The 19,047-nt window shown below is 47.8% G+C and overlaps 1 protein-coding gene across 3 annotated transcripts in view; it reads left to right on the top strand.

Annotated features, from left to right (window-relative positions):
- Positions 1-1,951: 1,951 nt before the first annotated feature.
- The window catches only part of STX1B (syntaxin 1B), a 69,052-nt gene continuing 51,956 nt past the window's right edge, over positions 1,952-19,047 (top strand). For 2 of the 3 annotated variants that reach the window (XM_028704179.2, XM_028704178.2), the window contains exon 1: positions 1,958-2,313. In XM_028704179.2, the coding sequence (XP_028560012.1) occupies positions 2,284-2,313 (30 nt within the window). In that variant the 5' untranslated portion in view covers positions 1,958-2,283. Of the gene's footprint in view, positions 2,314-19,047 lie in introns of all 3 variants that reach the window. The other variant, XM_028704177.2, reaches the window with a different exon arrangement.

Below are 19,047 nucleotides of genomic sequence, written 5' to 3'. Positions count from 1 at the left end.
GAGGGGCGCCGGAGATTATTGGGGGGGCGGAGCCCCCCCAAACGAATTTTTGAGGGGGCTCGGGCCCCCTCAAGCCCCATGGAGTCGGCGCCTATGGTTTGATCTTCTTGCAGTCCATGGGACTCTCAAGAGTCTCCTCCAGGACCATAATTCAAAAGCATCCATTCTTCGGCGATCATCCTTCTTTATGGTCCAGCTTTCATTTCCATACATCACTACTGGGAAAACCATAGCTTTAACTACACAGACCTTTGTTGGCAAGGTGATGTCTCTGCTTTTTAAGATGCCATGGACAAAGACAAGGGGCCCCAGTGGCTAAAGGGTGGCAAAAGGTTGGGCTGTGTTTTCTTACACTACACTTGTGAGTGAAGTGGAAGTTCAAATCAGCATGAGCGGTTGTGAGTATGGAGGAGGATGCCACATACAGATCACAGCCTTGTACTCTGTATTAATTAACCCAGAATAACTGGCCTCCCCTCCCCATGTAAAAATATAAAGAACATAAAAAAGAGCCTTTCTAGAGCCATCCAGTGGCCCATCTAGTCCAGCATTCTGTTCTCACGGCCGCTAACCAGATGCCCATGGGAAGCCCACAAGCAAGACTCCTGCGGTTACCAGAAAATGGTATTCAGCAGCATCACTGCCTCTGACCATGGAGGCAGAGCTGGAGCCATCATGGCTAGCAGCCACTGATAGTAGTTGTCCTCCGTGAATTGGACAGATCCTCTTTTAAAGCCATCCAAGTTGGTGGCCAACACTGCCGTCAGAAATCGTTTGGAATCCCTCCCATAAGTCCATGTTTAAAGAACTGACCATTCCTTATCACACACTCTCTGTCCACCCTGGTTGTGAGCAGGGCTGGCATCGCATCCAAGACCGATTATTATTATTTGGGTGGGTGGCGCTGTGGTCTAAACCATGGAGCCTCTTGGGCTTGCTGATCAGAAGGTTGGCAGTTCGAATCCCTGTGACGGAGTGAGCTCCTGTTGCTCTGTCCCAGCTTCTGCCAACCTAGCAGTTCGAAAGCACACCAATGCAAGTAGATAAATAGGTAGCGGGAAGGCAAACGGCGTTTCCGTGCGCTCTGGTTTCCGTTGCGCCAGAAGCGGCTTAGTCATGCTGGCCACATGACCTGGAAAGCTGTCTGTGGACAAACGCTGGCTCCCTCGGCCTGAAAGCGAGATGAGCGCCGCAACCCCACAGTCGCCTTTGACTGGAATTAACTATCCAGGGGTCCTTTACCTTTTTTGGCATCCGAGACACAAAATCCCACAAACACCTTTCCCCCTCCCCATCTAGCGGTAAAAATAAAATAACGGCCATAACTTCCTTTTCAGACAACTTGCTGCCTGAGATAGCCACCTCACACTGCCCAATAGTAGGACCGGCCCTGGTTATGAGCAGCAGAATGTGATGTTAAAGGGGAGGAAACCACAAAGAGTCCCATAGCCCCTCGGAGACTAAGAAATGTGTTATGGCATGCACTTTCATAGACTCCACTTCAGCAGCTGCAGAAGAACGCAGGTATCATCCCTCTGGACGTTATTAAAGGGGAAGTCATCTCTCTGTGTGTTCATATTACTTACATCCCACTTCTGTATGTGGCTCCCGTGATCTCCCATCCCATTTTCCGTCTGGTTATATGCCTGCTTATCTTCGGTAGTACTGCAGCAACCTCAGCTGCTCCCAGACCATCCCTTGTCGTCTCCCCAGTCCCCCCCCCCCACCCGCTTGCCGCTCTGCCTCAGGAAATAAATCTGTGCTTAGCAATCTCAAGTGAATTCCCCAGGAGGCAGCAGCTATTGCAGAAGAAGGCCGCGCGATCTTATAGGTGATGCGGTGCCTACCGCCTTAGAAAGCAGCCCTCGCCTAGGATGCCCCCTCTCTCTGGCAGACTACAACTCCCATGGCCCCTCGGGTGGGAGGGGGTGCAGCGAGCATGCTCAGCTTCCCTGCTCTGCTCCCCCTCCCCTCCCCGCATCTCTCTCTCCCTCTCGCTCTCCCTCTCCTGCATCTTCCCACCCTGCTCTGCTGCATCAGCACCAACCTCTCTCCATCCTTAGAGCATCTTCCTCCTCCCAGCTTGGCTGAGCAGGGAAGGCTCAGTTTATCCATTACTGCAATTACCAGTAACCTTCCTTCCCGCCCTCCTCCTCCTCCTCTTCCTCCACCACCCCAAAGAAGAGGGGTCTTCGCCAGCCACCGTGTCTGTCTGTTGAGCCACACGGAGGGTGGGGGAGAAGACCCACTGAGGACCCACAGCCTCGCCAGGAAGCAAGCGCAATGAAGGATCGCACCCAGGAGTTGAGAAGTGTAAGATGCAATTTTCTGTCTTCCCTTCCCCCACCCTCCCACAACCTTGATTTAATGCCTGGGGGCCTTGTCTCTGTCTGCCCGCCACCCAGCCCCCAACCCTGTAGAGAGGCAAGTGGGGAGATGTATTTCTTATATTCCCTTCCTCCAACTCTCCAAATGGCACATAACAATTATTTTATTCAGCAGTCACTAATAGGCAAGGATTTAATGGTAGGAGGAACACTCTGTATATCTAAATTGTGGTGTGTGTGTTTTTTGAGCGCGCGGGGGGGGGGAGAGAAGGTGGCGGTCAGATTATTGAGGGGGGGGGGGGAGAGAAGCGATCCACTGCGGGATCTGTCGAGAAGGATGTCTCAGGTTTCCAAGATGGGGGAGGGTTGGACTTGGTATGGGGAGAAGAGGGGCTCGTCTCTCTCTGCAAGACAAGGGAAAAGGATGCCTGCTTGCATTTGAAGAGGGTTGAAATCTCTCCAGCGAAGAATTACACAGCCATGTACTGTATCTGAATGTGGGGGAGCGGGGAGAAGGTTTTGTGAGGTTGTTCCATTCCCCCAGAAGTATGGGGAGGAATTGGGGAATGCATTCTGTTAATGTACATGTCCGTGCGTATATTAAGGCGATTTTCTTTCAGAGTCAGGGGAGAGGGTGTTTAAATATCTCCTTTTAAGTCTCTTATCCTAGCCAGCAGTGTATGTCTACAGAAATTTGTGTGTGGGAAGACACAGTCAATTTTTATAGGTCATCCCATTCCTCCCCTCCCCAAAGAGGAAGGGGGGTGGGTTGGAGAGAAAGGAATAGCCCTTAAGGCGTCAAATATTTCAGGAAGTGTGAGAATGGAGGGGGTGGCTGGGCAGGGGGGGGGGGAGGAGGAGGAGGAGGAACTTTCTCCCCCCTCCCGCTTCCACCAGCTTGTTGGAAGAAGGACTGTGATGGATGGTTTTTCTCCTTTCACCTCTTTGCATTTTGGGGGGTGGGGGGAGGGTGGGGGATGGCTGAAGGTTGAGCCAAATTAGATGTGACAGATTCTGTCTCAAGGGGAGAGGCATTGGGAGGCAAAGAAGTGTTGTGGGGTGCATGCGTGATTTATAGCCCGGTGTGTTAATGTCAGTTCCTTGATTAGCACAAAGCACTCACGCATCGATATGTTAAGAGAGGGGTCTAAGGGGAGATCACCGAAATAATTCCTAAGAACCCCCTCCTCCACTTTTTCTAAGACCGCCCCTTACACACGAACTGCTGTGCTCCAACCTGCCTCCCCCCCCCCATCCGTTTTCTGGTTTGCTGAGATAGGATGTGACTCTCATTTCCATTTAAGCCTGGAGACACACAGCAAATCTTTGGCTCCTCTCTCTCTCCCTCCCTCCCTCCCTCCCCCCACGCCGCTCCTTTCCCTCCCTCCCGTCCCCCACCCCACAAGGGGATGGAGTCATTCATACAAAATGTTTTCAGTCTGTATGTAACGCAACAAGAAGTAAGGAAGAGGCTTTCTATGGCTCGCTATGCCAAGTGGGCTGATGGAATTGGAGGGATCTACTTTTCTCACATCCATCTAATTTCTCGTAGTTCTTTTTAAAGTTGGGATTGTCCGCGATCTGGCAAAAATAAAACAAGATTCGTTTTGTTTTATTTGGACCAAAACGAGAATCACAACAAACTCGCCGTCTCCTTCTCTCCTCCAAATGAGATTTACTTCTTCCTTTTTTTTAACAGTGCCTGCTGTTACATGGTCTGGTCTGTTCAATTTTAGCACCTGTGCTGTTGTTGCTTTTCTGGCCAGTTTCAGGGTCTTTTGTGTGAAAATGAGGAGATGTGCGCTTTTTAGTATCTCTCTGTGTGTGAAAGAATATGACGGTGTGCGCGTCCCTATGTGTACAGGGACAGGGCTTTTGTTACATATTCATCTCTCTGAGTTTTCACCCTTCTCCGACAGAACAAACATTATTTTTGTGTGTGTGCAAAGGTTGGAATTGCTGGAGTTGCACATCCTCTCTGGACCCCTTTCTCCCCAATGGCTTGTGTGCATTTGTGGGAAGCAGGAGAAGGGGCTCCTTGGCCAAATCATCTTTGCGGAAGGAATATGTGACACTATCACCCAGCGACAGAGAACAGAAATTCAGCCATCTCCTTCCATCCCAATTCCACAATTGAATTGCAACCCCGAAGAAATAATTCAGTGACCTTTTCAAGCGTAGGGAGGATTTCTCTCTCCCTCCCCCCCTCCAACCCCAACCTCAGTTTCTGTTTTTCTTATCCGAGTGGAGCAGAGAGAAACCGGTTATAATCACCATTCCATATGCTTCCACCTGCAGTAGCAACAAAATCGAGCTATTCCCTTCTCTTTTAGACAATGGGGGGGGGGGATGCAGTGACAATAAAGGAATCTGTGTCTGTGTATGTGTATGTGTATGTGTATGTGTATGAGAGAGAGAGAAAAAAAAGTGTGTGTGTTTTATACATATATATATTTATTCAGCAGCTCCTCCTCTCTGCCTCCCCTTTATTCTGCATGGATTACCGGGCGGGGGGGGGGGGGGGGCGCCGACGACGGACCAGACAGAAATATTGTTGAAAAATTGTGCAGGCTCCCGATCTGGGAATAGCTTTAGTGGCTGCTTATACAGGGTGCGGGTGTGATGTGCCCCACCAGATCTGCTCAAGGCAGATTTATTTAAAAATGCAATCTCCACCTCCATCTCTCTCTTTCCCCCCTCCCTCCCCATGCCCCCTGCAAAAAAAAAAAACATTTCTTTGCCAGTGGGGGGAGAGAGACTGAGTTCCAGCATCGCTTCCTATCCTCCTGCCCAGGCAAGGGAGAAAATGGCATTTGCTTTATCGTTGGCGCATTGTGCGTTTGGGGGGGGGGGTTATGATGGAGGAGACGGTTTTGCTGCAGGAGCCAAAGGCTTGTATGTATGTGTCTGTGTCTCTCCGAGCGTGTCTCTCTCTCTTGCTGCTCTCTCTCTCTCTCCCCCCCCTCACCCCACCCCAGTGTTGATAGTGTTAGTTGCTGAATGCAGCAGAAGAGAAGATAGGCACACAATAAAGAGAGATGTGGGGGAGATTATAAAAGCAGGTGTGTTGGCAGGAAGGAGCAGGATGGTGGTGCTGGCATCGCCACCAAGTGTGGTGGCGGCGGCAGTCGATCTTGATGGGGGCGAGGAACCCGCAGCCCCGAGGCAGTGTGATGGGGTGTGGGGGGTGTTGTTGCAAGCTTTGCAAAATCCTGCAGTCTAGAGCCGGGTTAATAAGCCCACACAGACATAGAGAAGGGCAAGATTGCTTTGCAATGATGATATGCACCGGAGGCGCACAGGCGAGGGACTGTGGCCCCGTTGTCTCAAGCCTATTTGTTTATCTCCTCGCTGTTTAAACCCATCCAGTCTCCAGCAGGGGAGAAACACCACAGTGAAACAAATCAAATGGGGAAGTCTAACCCGCTGCTGAACTTCCCTCCCTCCCTCCTTTACACCGCACACAGCGGACCCCAGCCAATTAAAAGCCAAACTGAGATTTGCTTTTGGTTTGTTTGTTTGGGTTTTGTTTTTTAAGGAGGAGGAGGAAAGGTCTTCAATACTCCTTAAAAGATGCTCAGGTTCAGACTCTAGAGTGTCTCTGAAGAAGGAGTTGTGAGACAGGCTGGTTGTACTTAAAATGGGTTGGATTGTAATGAATGGGAGCTGATAGCGGCTGGGGCCAGAGAGGAAAGAGGGACACCCCTCCCAATTCTGCATTTGAATCCCTAGAGGCCCATAAAACAGACTCCACAGACACAGCTCCCTCCGTCCGAACAGTTGATTAATTGCCGGCCGTGTTCAGGGAGCATATCCAGAGGGGCTGGCTGTGTGTGCATTAAACGGGCAGGACAGGGCTGGAGGGGCTGAAATATGAGGCTTGAGGAGGCCGAGAGAACTCAGGCGGCAGGTGGAGACACAGGTAAGCTGAGATTCTGTTGAAGGACTCGAAGAGGAGGAGAGCCAGGGGGGGTTATTCTGGAGCATAGCAGAAGATTTGGGAGAAAGGCATGGAGGGAGGGGGCAAAAGAGGGCCTGACTGCAGGTGAAGATGTTCAGAACTGAGACAAATGAGAAGGGGAGCATAAGGAGTCAGCGGCGGAATACGCTTCTTTCTGCCTCTTTTACTTAAAATCAATTTATACCCCGCTTTTCTTGACTGATTGTGAACTCAAAAGCAGCCTGCAATTAAAAACACACAAGCAGCCGACTGTGCAAATTAATAAATAAATAGTAAACAAGCGGCAATAAAAGAGCGAAGTCCCGACTCGACAAAGAAAGGCGGGGGGGGGGGGGGGAGAGAGAAACCAATCACAGTAGCATTAATGATTATCAGTCTATAGCCGCATGGTGGGGGTAGGCTAGCCAGATGACATTCTTTTTTAAAGGCTGGGTTTTTTTTACCTGCTGTCTAAAAGGATGCAGCCTGGGATATTGCCTGGGGGGGGGGGTGTTCTATAAATGTGGCACCACTACCAAAAAGGCACAGTCCCTGATTGGCGCATGTGAAACTTCCTCTGAAAGCAGTACCAGAGCAAGGCCTCGGATGCTGAACGGAACGCATGTATGCAGACAAAAGTGGTCCTTTAAGCAGCCCAGGTCCCAAGCTGGTTGGGGCTTTAAAAATCAAAGCCAGTACCTGTACTGTACCTACAACTGAGCCTGGAAACAAACAGGCAGGTGGATAATATTAGATTAATATCACAGGCTGCAACTGGCCAGCTCTGTTCAATAAGCTGGCAGAGGCATTTTTTTTTTTGCACCAGCTGAAGTTTCCAAATATTTTTTTAAAGGCAGTCCCACATATGACGCATTATTACAGTGGTCTTGTTCCTTGGGCATGAATGGCTGTGGCAAGGTCTGACTTAGAATGGAATGGCCATGGCTAGCTTGCCAGCTGAAGCTGGTGAAAAAAGTTCACAATTGCCACCTCCCATCTTGGAATCCTGGCCTCCCGGTTCCTACAGCAGATTTCTAATCTCTAGGGTGGTCTGGCTGAGCTTTTAAAATGAGGACTAGTAGCTTGAATGAACCAGAGGTAAGATGTAAGCCACAGCAATGAGTTAGTACATAACTATTTGTTCCCATATAAAGGGACAGGGGAAATGGAAGTCCTCTCTGTAATTGCTTGAGGTTTGTTTTGTGCATTTGGCTTAACAGCTGAATAGCGTGTACAGGGTAGGACATAAGCATATCTCTCTCTGTGTGTGTATTCTTTTGTTCTTCAGCATCTAAAATGAGAGCTCACCTCTGTCATGAGTTTACTTGACAGCCTTAAGTAAGCCACTCACCCTCCAGCCACCCTTATACTATATGGAGGTAATAACATTGGCCTTCCTTACAGGGTTGTTGTAACGATGGTTGAGATCACAGCACAATGTGCTTTAATTCCTTAATTCTTCTTGACTGGTACTTAAAAAAAATAAAAATCCAAGGGGAGGATTTGAACTCGGTCCCACCAGTCCAAGCCCAGAGGTGTTTCTCCCACCCCTCTACTACACTTCACAGTTTCTACTTTATTGAGGTTTGGAAGTCTTGAACTGAGAAAGGCTCCTCAAGGCCAAATGCAGCAGAGCCTTTGCGGGGTGTGAAATATACTGCTCAGTTTGCTATACTAAGTTGCATGTTGTAGAGTTAAGGTGGGGAGATATGATTGCTCTCGCTTCCCTCTGTCTGTCTCTTTCACCCTCAACTCAAGGGCAGAAGAGACGTTTTCGTGAAACCCTCACATCCTCAAAGGCACCATTCGGAGCGAGCTCAAAAGTGCAATCCTAAAACATTGAGCCCAGTGGGAATCTGCTTCTTAGCAAATATTCTTAGGATCACACTTCTTAATGGTGCAACCGCCATATAAACTGAAAGCAGGTTGGCATAATGTTGGGAGATGCAGTGTGTTAAGAGGTGGACAACGGTGTGTTCTCAGCACTTCACAAAAACTACAGTTTCCAGAGCTGCTTTGTGGGCACAAGGAAGGAGAACCCACAGCACTCCTGCTGATTTAAAAACCATGTAAATTTGCTGTAGAGATGTGCCTTAAGGAAGGACATCCACCAGATTAGCTGTTCCACTTTCCAGCTAGGAGGAAAGAAGGCTTGAGAGATGCGTAGGCTTGAGCGATGCTTGATTTTTCTTGCTATGGGGAAAAGGTGAGGAGGACTTGGTGCTAAGAAGGTTGCTGGGCTGGGAATCCTGTTACAGGGAGTGAGGAGAGGAAGAGTTTACAACTGGGGTGGGGGACATTTTTGGCCCTGTGGGCCAGTTCTTTATATTCCTCCTCCACCCAATTTTGACGCTACCCACCTGTCTGTCACCTGATGTCAAGTGATTGACAAGTGGGCCATCCCACCTGCCTGTCAGATTTGACTTGTGGGGGAGATAGAGCCTAAGCAGAACTGAACTCCTCACACATCATTTGACGCTCCCTGCTTTCTGTAAACTTTACAAGGAATGGCAACATCTCAAGAACCCCTCTGCTTGACTGTTGTAGAATGTCTTAGGTTATTCCAGTAAGAGCTGTTATGTCAGAGAGAGGTGACTTAGGTTGGAAGGACCCACTTTGGGGAGGAAAGCTGCAACTTTGGAAGCCTTTATCGCTAACCCCAGACTTTGCAGAGAGCTAGTTGTAGCAGGGGGAGAAAGCATCAACTTCTTTGTTAACTCTTCCCATGTTCTAGGCCTGAGACCAGGCAGGATCTAGGGATCTCAGGCAGGATCTAGGGATCTCTAGGGATCTAGGGATCTAGATGGATCTCAGTGAGATCCATCTACAGTTAAATCCATCCATCACAGCCCTGCAGTTTCGTACACACAAGTTACTAGCCCAACAAATGACAAAAAGACCTGCTGGACCAGACCAAGAGTCCATCAAGTCCCATGGTGGCCAGCCACCAGGTATCTCTGGAAGCCCCCAAAGAGGACTTGAGGTCAATAGTCCACTTGTGTTTTTGCTCCTACTAGTTACATTCAGTTGAACTTCACCTCAGAACCTCGAGGTAGGTGTAGCTATCATGACTAGTAGTCATTGATAGTCTTCATCCCCTATGAAGTTGTCTCATCCCCTCTTAAAGCCATCTAAGCTGGTGACTTCCTAGTCACCTAAAGTCACCTTCGCACAAGTGACCACCAGTATGGTGACAAACCTGATCTGACACACTGGGCCTTTGCTGTGTATCCATAGAGAAAAGGTAGACTTACAGCTGTTGGTGCTCTCTCATTAGTCGTCAAACAGTGGGCCGTGACCTCAGGTGGGTCACAATTGGGGCATCACCATCATCCTATTCTCTCTTTCTCTCTAATAAAGATTTTGAAGAAGAAAAAGATGAAAGGATAAAGTTGTGGGGAGCAGCAGAGAAATAAAACAAGAAGAAGGGATAGAGGAAGAAAAGCCAGTAAGGAGAAGCACCCATGGGAGAGGCTGGTGGGAGGATAAAAAAATGCATAAAACAAAAGTGTGTCTCGTGTTGTTACTTTGGCTTAAATGTGATGCCCCCAGTTCAGAAAAAGTTGTTGATTGCTGTGTTATCCTGCCTGTTGATTCATTCAACTGTTGTTACTATTGAGCATTTGTCCAGTTCATACAAAAAACATTGCTAGGTGTTGTGTCATTAGCCAGAGTCCTATATTTTGTGTGTGTGTGTGCACGCGCTTCAGAGTGTGGCAGGGGGGATTTTAACCTGAAAACCAGCTACTTATACACACATGCAATCACCCTACATGCAAACGAGATTCAATGTTATAAGTGTGGGATATTTGTATTTCTTGGAACCGGAGCTGCGGTAAAGCAGCTATTCTTTCTCTGTTTACCCCACCTGGTAATAACAGAATAAACAATGCAAGGAGGAAGATGCAGCCCAAGATAGGAAAAGAAGTGGTAGGGGAACACTTACTTTAAATGAATTCAAATTTCCAGGGCCTGATGATCTGCACCCAAGGGTACTAAACGAGCTTGTGGATGTAATCTCAGAGTCCTGTGGACTGGAGCCAGTGTGGTGTAGTGGTTAAGAGCGGTAGACTCGTAATCTGGTGAACCGGGTTCGCATCCCTGCTCCCCCACATGCAGCTGCTGGGTGACCTTGGGCCAGTCACACTTCTCTGAAGTCTCTCAGCCCCACTGACCTCAAAGAGTGTTTGTTGTGGGGGAGGAAGGGAAAGGAGAATGTTAGCCGCTTTGAGACTCCTTCGGGTAATGATAAAGCGGGATATCAAATCCAAACTCTTCTTCTTCTTCAAATGTTGTCCCCATCTTCAAAAAGGGGCAAAAAGAAGACACAGGAAACTTCCAGTCGGTGAACTTGACATCAATACCAGGAAAATTCCTGTAACAGATAACTAAACAGTTGGTCTGTGAGCACTTAGACAAGGTTGCTGTGATTACAAAGATCCAGCATGAGTTTCTCAAAAAACAAGTCATGCCAGTTGAATCTCATTTCTTTTTTTGATAGAGTATCAAGCTTGGTGGATCAGGGGGATGGTGTGGATGTAGTGTATCTTGATTTCAATAAGATTTTTGACAAAGTCCCCCATGATATTCTTTCAGAGAAGTTGGTAAAATGTGGACTGGATGAGATAACTGCTAAGTGGATTTGTAGCTGGTTGACTGACTGAACCCGAAGAGTGCTCACTAACAGTTCTGCCTTGGTCAGATCACAGCTGGAGTACCGTGTCCAGTTCTGGGTCTCACAATTTAGTAAGGATATTGACAAGCTGGAATGTGTGAAGAGGAGGGCGACCAAGATGATCAAGAGTCTGTGTACTACATACAAAAATGAGTGTGCTAGGAGAGATTCTGAAATGATGAGGAATTTTCATGAGTCTTTTTCTGAAGCAATTTGATTTTTTTAAAAAGAAAAGTTTAAGGTTGGAAATGTGAGAAACAGAATCGAAACTGATAGAGATTTTCACACTTAGTCAGGACTGTGCTAAATGGTTGACTAGGTTCAAGGCAGGTTCACAGAACCAACTTTGACAATTGTTTTCCACCAGTTTGTTACCTTTAAATCCCATCTTTTGTCCGTGATGGAACTTTCAGCAACGTACAGGAGCCTTGCATTTAAATACTCACCTAGTACCCGAAGGAGTCCAGGAATTGGAGAGTGGACTGTCAGAAAAGGATGGCACACACATCCGTCCTCTGCACCCCATCTAGAAACCAACTGGGCTTCTAGAGACGGGAAGCCCCATCCTCCAGGTGCAGCATAGACATAGCCCCCCTCCATTGCTTTTCTGCCCCAGCCCCCAACAGGCTAGTGAAATAATTTTGCCAGCTAGGAAGTTTTATTTGTTGTATCAATTTCCTTCTTGAATTGATTTATATACAGTGGTACCTCGGGTTACAAACACCTCAGGTTACAAACACTTCGGGTTACAGACTCTGCTAACCCGGAAGTAGTACCTCGGGTTAAGAACTTTACCTCAGGATGAGAACAGAAATCGCACACCGGCGGCAGCGGGAGACCCCATTAGCTAAAGTGGTACCTCAGGTTAAGAACGGACCTCCAGAACGAATTAAGTTCGTAACCAGAGGTACCACTGTACTGCTTAACTACCACAGTCTCTAAGCGGTTTACAAAGATACAATACAGTGGTACCTCGGGTTAAGAACTTAATTCATTCCGGAGGTCCGTTCTTAACCTGAAACTGTTCTTAACCTGAGGCGCTGCAGCCACACGATTTCTGTTCTCATTCTGAAGCAAAGTTCTTAACCCGAGGTACTATATCTGGGTTAGCGGAGTCTGTAACCTGAAGCGTATGTAACCCGAGGTACCACTGTACAAAGAATAAAAATCAGTTAAAACTATAAAACCAAACTTTTAATAAAAATGCCTGCTGGGGGTATCAGTAGGCAATGGAAGTTCAGTAGTGAGGGGCCCGGTCTGACCTCAACTGGAAGAGAATTCTGTAAAAATGGACCCACAATACGAAATGCACAGCTCAATGATCGGGGATATAAGGGATTAGGTGGTCCTTGAGATATCCTGGAAGCTTATTTGCCTTATTTGTATGGCCAGCCTCTATGGGGTTCCCATTCTGGCATTGACTTGCCCCCTATCTGCTTAGCTTCACCAAAGCTGCAGGACCCAACTGCCTTCAGGCCATGTCTGCTTGAAGTGTTGGGCAGTGTTTTGCCAAGCCCTGATCAAAATTTGGTGAAGCTTCCAAGGAACCAAATTAACTTGTGGGGGGTGGGTGGGGGGAGAGGGTCAGATTTGGCCTCGTGGCCATCTCTCCTAGAGAAAGGACCCTGAGCTGTCATACCCCAGCCATACTGGGCCCCGAGAAAAGATGGATTTTGCACTATGTCAGAATGATGACAATGGACTTCTGTTTTCAAGTTCCACATGCATTTGTGTCCCTCCACTGGTTATGAAACATCTATCTACGTAGTCTCTTCCTCTCCTCCTGGTTTCTGGACTATCACCCTTACAGTCTGAAGCCTGATGCCCCTTAAGGACTAGAAACATTATTTCCTTTCTAATGGAAGCTATCCCCCCCCCCCAATGCTGTACCAAGCACCCAATGACATATTAGAGCAATGCGGTGGAAGGTATACACATAGACACGCAACCTTGCTTGTGATCTAGAGAAGACTAGGAAAGGAGGGTGCTGTTGTCATTGTTTTTAAGGGTGGTAGTGTGTGCTATTTATATAACCATGTTGTGTATTCCATACTTTCGATATCTCCATCCCCATATTTGCCTTCCTTCTGCCTTTCCTCTGAGGTCTTAGATCAGGCAGCTGGCTCGAATTGTCACAAGACTCACTTAAACAACATGAGACGTTAAAGTGGTCATGAGTTCATTCTGTCTAGTTTGCTTTAATTTCCAGGCCTCCTGGGCCTACTTCAGTCATATCTGCAAGCACTTCCAGGAGGGGCAGAATTTTAATCAAAGCTCTCTGGCTGGTTACCTTAAAGCAGTTATCAGTGGGATCCTAGGCATGTCTACACTGAAGTGAGTCCCACTGTGTTTAAGAAAGCGGCCGTAGCCTAAACCTAGCTGCACAAATAACTAGGCACCATCTTTCTAGACTTTTGTGTAGTGTCTGAAGCCATGCTAAGCGCCTGCAGATTTCCTGTGTGTAGAGAAACAACAAAGAACCTCAAAGCACCTTAAAAGACTTAACAAATATATCATGCCATAGTCATTTTCTTAGGCTTAAGGTGCCACTAAATTATGCCGTTTTTGCTTCAAGAGACTAATATGGCTTCCTCTCTGCAACTTCTGCTTATACATGCTAATTCTGTAGTTTATGTGCAATTTAGCACGTTAAAAAAATAATCTTTCATTCCAGTCAAGTTTCTAGCCCTCAAGAGCATTGCTTACAAACTTGTCCAATCCCTCTGCCCTCCCATTCTTTGTCAGCTATTCCCCACCAAACATCGAAAAGATTCAGCGTGGCAAATTATGCAACCAGAATGTGTTGTGATGACCGCATAGCCTCTGCTAGCCTTAGAGGTCTACAGTTGTGGTGTCTCGTGTGTGTGTGTGTGTGTGTGTGTGTGTGTGTGTGTTGGGGCTGGTGGGGGTTGGGGGAAGGACAGCTTTCCAGACTGAGGACTGGAATACTTGGCTGGTAGAAGGAAACACTGCCAGATATCAGAGGCACTATTTGCCTTAAGCAAATGGAATGACTCATCTTGTAGCTCCGAGCTACTACTTAGTTGTAGTTTTGATTTATTTCATTGATACGCCACCCTCCCAAAAAGTTCAGGGTGTGCCCCCTCGTCCCTGTTTTGTCTTTGCAATCCTGTGAGGTAGGGGACCAGCTGAGAGACAGTGGCAGGCCTGGGGCTCTTCCACATTTCCGCTTGTGCCATGATTTCTAGGCTCCAGTCCGAGCATTTTTCCAATTGCCCTACTGTTTTCCCTCGGGAAATCCCATTCTTTAGTGCTGGATCAGAGCAAACATCAATCCACAGAAAACCCAATGGACATTTGCTCTGATTCAGCGGTAAAGATTGTGTTTTCCTGGGGGAAAGCATTGGAAGTCTGGTTGAGCCCTATGATCACCCCACAAAGATCAAAGCTGATCCCAGATCTCTCCCTCTGCAGTTCCAGTGTTCTGCCTTGTTTGGAAGCTCTCTCCAGCAGCAGTGAAGCATTTCCCTGTGAGAGTTTGAATTATACTGGAGAACCTTCCAAGAAGTTGCTCCATCTTTTACAGAATCACAGAATTGTAGAGTTGGAAGGGACCATGAGGTCCAAACCCCTGCAATGCAGGAATCTTTTGCCCAACGTGAGGCTCAAATTCACAACCGTGAGATGAAGAGTCTCTTGCTCGAGTGACTTGAGCTTTCCAGCTTACTTGAAGACCTACTACACATCAAAGGCTGAGTTCAGCATCCTTGAATCCAAGCGTCCATGTTTCAAACAAGCAGTTTCATAGTTCGTAAGGTTGCAGAAACAGATCTGGAAGTTCGGGGGCCATGCTGGGTGATGTCTGAGGGCATTTCCTCAGTGGTGCTGAAGCTATGGCTATATGTGTGGTGTTCCTGTGCTGCCTCTGTAATGTAGGAAACCTCCGGCCTCAATTGTGTTGAAACAACCAGGTTACATATGAGCAGTTCATAAAACTGGCTTCTCCCCAAGCCACTGCCCCTCTTTCTGGGAGCTGAGGCAGTGCAACTGTGGGAAGGAGCCACACCATGGGTACCTTCTGTGTGATGGAACTGTGTGAGAAGTAAGGTAAAGGACCCCTGGATGATTAAGTCCAGTCAAAGGCAACTATGGGGTTGCGACACTCACCTCGCTTTCAGGCCGAGGGAGCCGGTGTTTGTCTGCAGACAGCTTTCCAGGTCACGTAGCCAGCATGACTAAACAGCTTCTGGAGCAACGTAACACCGTGACAGAAGCCAGAGCACATGGAAATGCCATTTACCTTCCTGCCGCAGTGGTACCTATTTATCTACTTGCGCTGGCGTGCTTTCAAACTGCTAGGTTGGCAGGAGCTGGGACAGCAATGGAGCTCACCCTGTCACGGGGATTCGAACCGCCAACCTTCTGATCAACAAGAGGCTCAGGGGTTTAGAAGCAAGATGTGCCATGCCACTCCAGAAAGATCAACAGGGGAAGTCAGCAAGGGCAGCCAACTTGAGGAAGCTCAGGTCGAGGAGAGGGGTTTCCATGCCCTTGCATAACTGAGGCCATGGAGGAGGAGGAGGAAGATAAATTATGCAAAATGAGCACATTTGCATAATTCATGCAGGTTGCATAATCCCAGCATTTCCCTCAGCAGAGGAATCTGCTCCTCCCTGCGTATAATCTTGCCCATCCTGCTGCTTCCTTTCACCTTCCTTCCTCTTCTCCTCTGCCTCTCCTTCAATGTAGCCCAATCGTTTTTTATCTATCCTATCCTATCCTGCCCTGTCCTCATGTCTACCTTTATAAGGTGGCATCTGTCCAGCCTGTCAGCGAAATTGGGAGCTTCCTATTCTTAAGGGAAAGGAGAGACACACTGCACTCTGTTCGTCTTGTTCCAGCAGAGGAGACTGGAAAAGCCAGCGCAAAGGCTGCTTTTATTTCTTTTTATGGTTTCTGTGCCTTCGGGGCACACACTGCGGTCTTTCCACCCAAGCCTGTCTCTTCAGCTAGGAAGCAAAAATGCTGGGTCTATGTGCTTTCCTTTTTTGCCTGTCTCCTTAAACTATCTCTCTCTCTCTCTCCCTCCCTCCCTACATACACACACACACACACACACACACACAGAGAGAGAGAGAGAGAGAGAGAGAGAGAGAGAGAGAGAGAGATAGAAACTTAGGTTGTGTTACAGTGAAGGAAGTTACAAAAACAAGGCGCCATCATGACATTTTAAATATAATTGTACTTCTTTCACTCTTCACCCCACTGCTCCCAGACCAGCCTCGAGAGGTTGCAGAAAGAGACACAGGTCTCCCTCAACCTGGTCAGCAGACAGAAATGAAAAAACGATAATTCAAATTAAAATGCTTTTAAAAGAGTGGAAAAAAGAAAAAGGAATGGCAAGGGGTGCATCATTCTTGTTTTTTGGGTGGGGGGTATTCAAGGAAAGGAGCTCATCTTTCCTTGCTAAGAACCTGTGAATCCTTTTTAATTTTAAAATAATTAATGTACTGTATTAAATTTCCCTGTGGCCAGTTATATGAGCCTTTCTTACCAAGGCCCAGTTCCTACATGGCAGGGATATGAAACGGGGATGCTTTTGCCAGGCTTTGCCAGTTCACGTGGCAGGACGCTGTGTGTTGGAACATTCCCTCGCCTTGAAATTCTCCCCACATGCAGAAAATTAGTATTGAAAGGAGAAATGCTCAGTCTAGCCTTCTCGCTGGCAGGCTATATCTCCACATGCAGGGACTTTTCCTTTTCCCCCTGCCCCCACACCAGGGGTGGATCCAGGCATGAAACCTGTAGCCCAGGAGTAGCCAGTGTGGTGCCCTCCAGATGTTGGGGAGGCAGGAGGGCCTCAACAGATGAAAGAAACAGCTGTACAGTGGTACCTCGGGTTACATACGCTTCAGGTTACAGACTCCGCTAACCCAGAAATAGTACCTCGGGTTAAGAACTTTGCTTCAGGATGGAAACAGAAATCGTGCAGTGGCGGCGCAGCAGCAGCAGGAGGCCCCCATTAGCTAAAGTGGTGTTTCAGGTTAAGAACAGTTTCAGGTTAAGTACAGACCTCCAGAACAAATTAAGTACTTAATGTGAGGTACCACTGCACTATAGTAGCGTGGAGGAGCGCTGCACTGCAAAATGCTCCTGTTTGGGGTTCCATTGAGCCAACCACGTTCTCTTCCAGGATACTCCATTCCATTCTTCCTGCCCTGAGTTTCCTCGTGTCCCTCCCCCAATGCCACACACACGCAGCATGCACAGTCTTCCTTGGGTTGTTTGGAGATTTTGCTTTCTCTCTCTCACTTAGGCTCCCCCCCCCCCTGTAAATATTTTTTTAGAAGACTTCTGCAAGCTTTGCGGGGCCTTGTTGATACCTCCTTTTTTGTTTCTCATTCTGCGCTTGAGATCATTATTCAAGGGAATGATCAGTCACTAAAGTTCTAAGGCAATTTTAGGGGGCATGCTATACCTTACCTTAGGAATGGGAGTGGGTTTTAAGGACCCACCAAAGCCAGTGTTGTGGTGGGTGCTAAGGTTCCCTTGGTTCCCTTTCAGAAACGCAAAATTTGGACATATATTTGTGACGGTACGGGGTACTGTCACCTCTTTCTCTGTTGCCCATGACAGCCATTTGGTGCTAGAACCCATGGCACTTTCATCAAGAGATGGGTACCGGCGTGAAATATCAGCATCTAAAACAAAACCCTGCCATTTTAGGAATTACTGTTTCAAACATTGGCATAAAATCGAGTGGCCACAAAAACCTTCATACCCCTCCCCCCTATGTCTTTGTGGTTCCTTGCTCACTGAAAATGGCTCCCTGTTCAGTGAGAGACACTTCCATTGGGGAGGAATCCCATGTTCATGCTGCTACGATGCGCCCACTGAGGGCAGGAGATCGTGGCTCAGGTGTCGACCTGAGCGCACAGGTAACTGCAGGTAGGATGAGGCAGTTACTTAGGCATCCCCATTTAGAGCCTTAATCACCATCATGATTTAGAGCAGGGGTCAGCAAGGTTTATCTTGCCTGGGCTGGATTGGTCCCGCTGAGATCCCTCCATGGGCCGGATTGTGCCCACACCCACAATTTCCGGTGTCTGCGTTGAGCAGATGCGATTTCCGGCACCGCGGAAGCAAGTCCCTGGGCTGCGCTGCACCGGTTTAGTGCAGCGCATGGCTCAGTTTGGGGGCGGCTCGTGGGCTGATCAAACGACCTCCGCAGGCCACTTCCGGCCCATGGGCCTTAGGTTGGTGACCCCTGATTTAGAGCTTTGGTCATCCCGATTGCATGGCCTCCTTTAGACCTTTGAACACTTTGAATTGTGCTCCAAAATGAATCGATAACCAATGCCAAGATGGAAGAATATCAGAATGTGTAGTAAGTCCCAGCTGCAAGTCTGGCTGCTGCATTTCAGACCAATGGCATCTTCCGGATGCATGTCAAAGGTAGCCCCATATAGAGGGCAGGAAGTAAGCCCTGGGGGAAGAAGCACATGTATCTTGAAAGCAGCTAAATAGCACTGCAAACAAGTAGCCTCTGGATCCTTGAAGGACAAATACTAAATATTAATATATGCAAATAAATGACAGAGAGATAGACTTAAGACTATTCAGTTAAATGTTTCAGCTTCCACCTTTTTTATTTGGGATTTCAAAATCCAGACTGTGCTGCTGAGGAAGGCGGAAACAGAAATGTGTAACTGTAAAGACTTCAAGTTACCTCTCTTTGGTCATTCACGCATTTACATCTGTTACATAAACATTTCTCTGAAAGAGGGATGGGGAACCTCTGGCCCTCCAGATACTGATGGACTACAACTCCCATCACTCCTAATGATTGGCTGTGCTGGTAGGGACTGATGGGAGTCCTGCAACATGTGGGGAGCCACAGGTTGCCCAGCCCTACTCTAAAAGGTAATAAAACTTTGACATGAATACGAATGCAAAGGTAACTCACATGTATCACGGCTTCTCCATGCGAGCCTGGAAGTGACCTCTCCAGACAACAGAACAACTCTTTTTCTTTTATCTCTGCAAGCTGCGATCTCCTTGTTGACACAGACGCCATTAGGCTATTGAATGTGTACTCTATGTCTGTTTCCCTCCCTCCCACTCATCTCCTCTGTGTGGCCCTG

Source organism: Podarcis muralis, chromosome 13, assembly GCF_964188315.1.
Source record: "Podarcis muralis chromosome 13, rPodMur119.hap1.1, whole genome shotgun sequence".
NCBI classification, from domain to species: domain Eukaryota; kingdom Metazoa; phylum Chordata; class Lepidosauria; order Squamata; family Lacertidae; genus Podarcis; species Podarcis muralis.
The sequence above is the reverse complement of the archived record's forward strand: the minus strand, read 5'-3'. Positions and strand labels throughout refer to the sequence as shown.